At 42.7% G+C, this 2,215-nt stretch overlaps 1 protein-coding gene across 1 annotated transcript; it reads right to left on the bottom strand.

Annotated features, from left to right (window-relative positions):
- Positions 1 to 477: 477 nt before the first annotated feature.
- H257_18708 (hypothetical protein) lies at positions 478 to 777 on the bottom strand (the record flags this gene model as incomplete). Its single annotated transcript, XM_009847825.1, has 1 exon — positions 478 to 777. One exon carries the CDS (start codon positions 775 to 777, stop codon positions 478 to 480), a length of 300 nt encoding a protein of 99 aa, XP_009846127.1.
- Between the last annotated feature and the right edge of the window lie 1,438 nt (positions 778 to 2,215).

Below are 2,215 nucleotides of genomic sequence, written 5' to 3'. Positions count from 1 at the left end.
CGTAGACTATCAATCAAATATTGTGTATCTGTTCGTTTTCAAGCGCATGTAAGCGTAGACGCGATTATAGGTCGCAACCGCACTACTAGTAGTACCGGCAACGGAGTGCTACTACTGATGCGGCTTTCTAAGCGATATTCCCTGCTAGTAGTTCATTCACTGACTTGTTGGCATGCTTTGCCCTGAACTACTTTTATCCAGGCGATTCTGCGGCTTGGTGTCGTGCATCCATGCGAATAGAGGAGTTCAATCGCTGTTTGGCAACCGGTGTGAAATATGATGAAAAACTAAATTATTTTGCGTGATCCCACTTTAGATCTGGTTTTAGAGTTTTGGGTTTAGCGTCAGGGGTGGGGATGCTCTAAGAGCAACCCCACCCAGCATCCCCACCCCTAACAAGTCAAATAATGCTCGCGTATTGCCAAGCTCTTAAGTGCGAACGGAGTCGTACCTAAGCAGTTCTGGGGCGGCGGGCAGTCAAGCGGCGTCATCAAAGCGGTCGTTCTTGGAGGTATGGGTGGCCGTCATTCCACAAACAATCGTCGTCGGGGCTTCTTGGTCTTGGGCCACTGTGGCCAGGCGAACCGAACCGGGAGCGCTGGCACTTGGCGCCTTTGACAAAGGGATGAGGCGAGTGGACGTCTTCATGCGGAGGTACCTATAAACGATCGTCGTGAGGAGTAGTGCGTTTGGCAGCCGATTGATCGCCCAAGCTTTAGTTCGGCGAACGCCGTCCCTCTGTACACTTACCGCCCGGCGCCGAAGCTCCGACGGCATCGGGGTGGCGAACCTTCGTACTGTATAGTCCGAAACTATGGGTAAACTTATCCGGAAGCAGGCAGCGATGTAGATGCTATAACATTAATTGGCCAAAATGGCATATTTTTGACAAATAATATTAATGGATGGATTTGCTGCTTGGTTTACGAAACCGAGCGGACTGAAATCGAGAGGAAATTTGGACCGGAGGCTTCGGGAAATCGCGAAATCTGGTTTCGCCTGGGCAAAACTCGCAAAACGTAACAGTATAATTTCGAATGAAAGCGTCTGGTAACATTTCAAAAAAAATATTCCATTTTCTCGCAAAATGGGATTAACCATAATGCCATTTTCAAAATGGAGGTAAAAGGTCTATTTTGTAATATGGCGTTTTGAACCTCTTCAACGAGTAAATCCCACATGGAATTATTGGATTTGGGTTATTATAAAACTCTTCGTACAAAACATGTTTCAATATTGATCAGATTTGTTGAATTCGGCCCCAAAATGGGATTTTGGAGCTGAATATTGCAATATTTCGGGTTACCAGACGCACCATTAATTTAATATGAATATAAAACGTTTTCGAAATGTAAACAGCATTCAATCTGAAAATTGAATACATTGACCTAAAAAATATAATAAATACTAAAACTATCTTTCTTTGTCCAAATTCTTCCAATTTTTTTGTCCATAGACCTCTCACCAAGGTTTCAACGAATATCAGATTCATGAACTTCGTGTTGGTTCGCGTGAAATCGTACCTCGAACATTGGAGTTTCGTCAACCTTCAACCTAAAAAAAACCAACCTAAACCTCCTTGAATTTCATATCGCTTTGGCGCAACGTTGAGATTACGTTCCGAGTTTGTTGAATATACTATTGGCAGTTAACAACATGTAAACAGGTGTTTACATTTTGTAAACTGACACGATTGATGAACTTTCGTGGCCAATTTTGACTCTATTTGAACGTATTTTCATTCAACAAACTTACGTATTCAATTTTCAGTTTACAAAATGTAAATGGGCTCTTTACATTTGGACAGGTCTTAATTTAAAAAATGTTTTCGAAAGTTGCATTCGAAATTATATTACGTTTTGCGAGTTTTGCCCAGGCGAAACCGGATTTCGCGGTTTCCCGCAGCCTCCAATGAATATACTAAAATATAGTGGCGGTTATTGAATTCACAATAACTGCCACGTTATTTTTTAGTATATTCATTTAAAAATGTACTTGTCAAATTTCATGAAGCACGACTAGTATATACTAGGTATATAGTAGTACGTTATGGAGTTCCCACTTCAGCTCTACTTTCTCAAAACCCCGCAGTCTCCTGGCATAAGGTCTTGAATAGGGGTTGGGGGAGTTCCTGGAATGAGGTCTTGAATAGGGGCTCGGGGAGTTCCTGGAATGAGGTCTTGAATAGGGGCTGGGGGAGTTCCTGGAATGAGGT

The sequence above is a fragment of the Aphanomyces astaci genome (genome assembly GCF_000520075.1).
Source record: "Aphanomyces astaci strain APO3 unplaced genomic scaffold supercont1.204, whole genome shotgun sequence".
In the NCBI taxonomy this organism is placed as follows: Eukaryota; Oomycota; class Saprolegniomycetes; order Saprolegniales; family Verrucalvaceae; genus Aphanomyces; species Aphanomyces astaci.
Note: the sequence above shows the minus strand (reverse complement) of the source record. Positions and strands in the feature narration are given on the sequence as shown.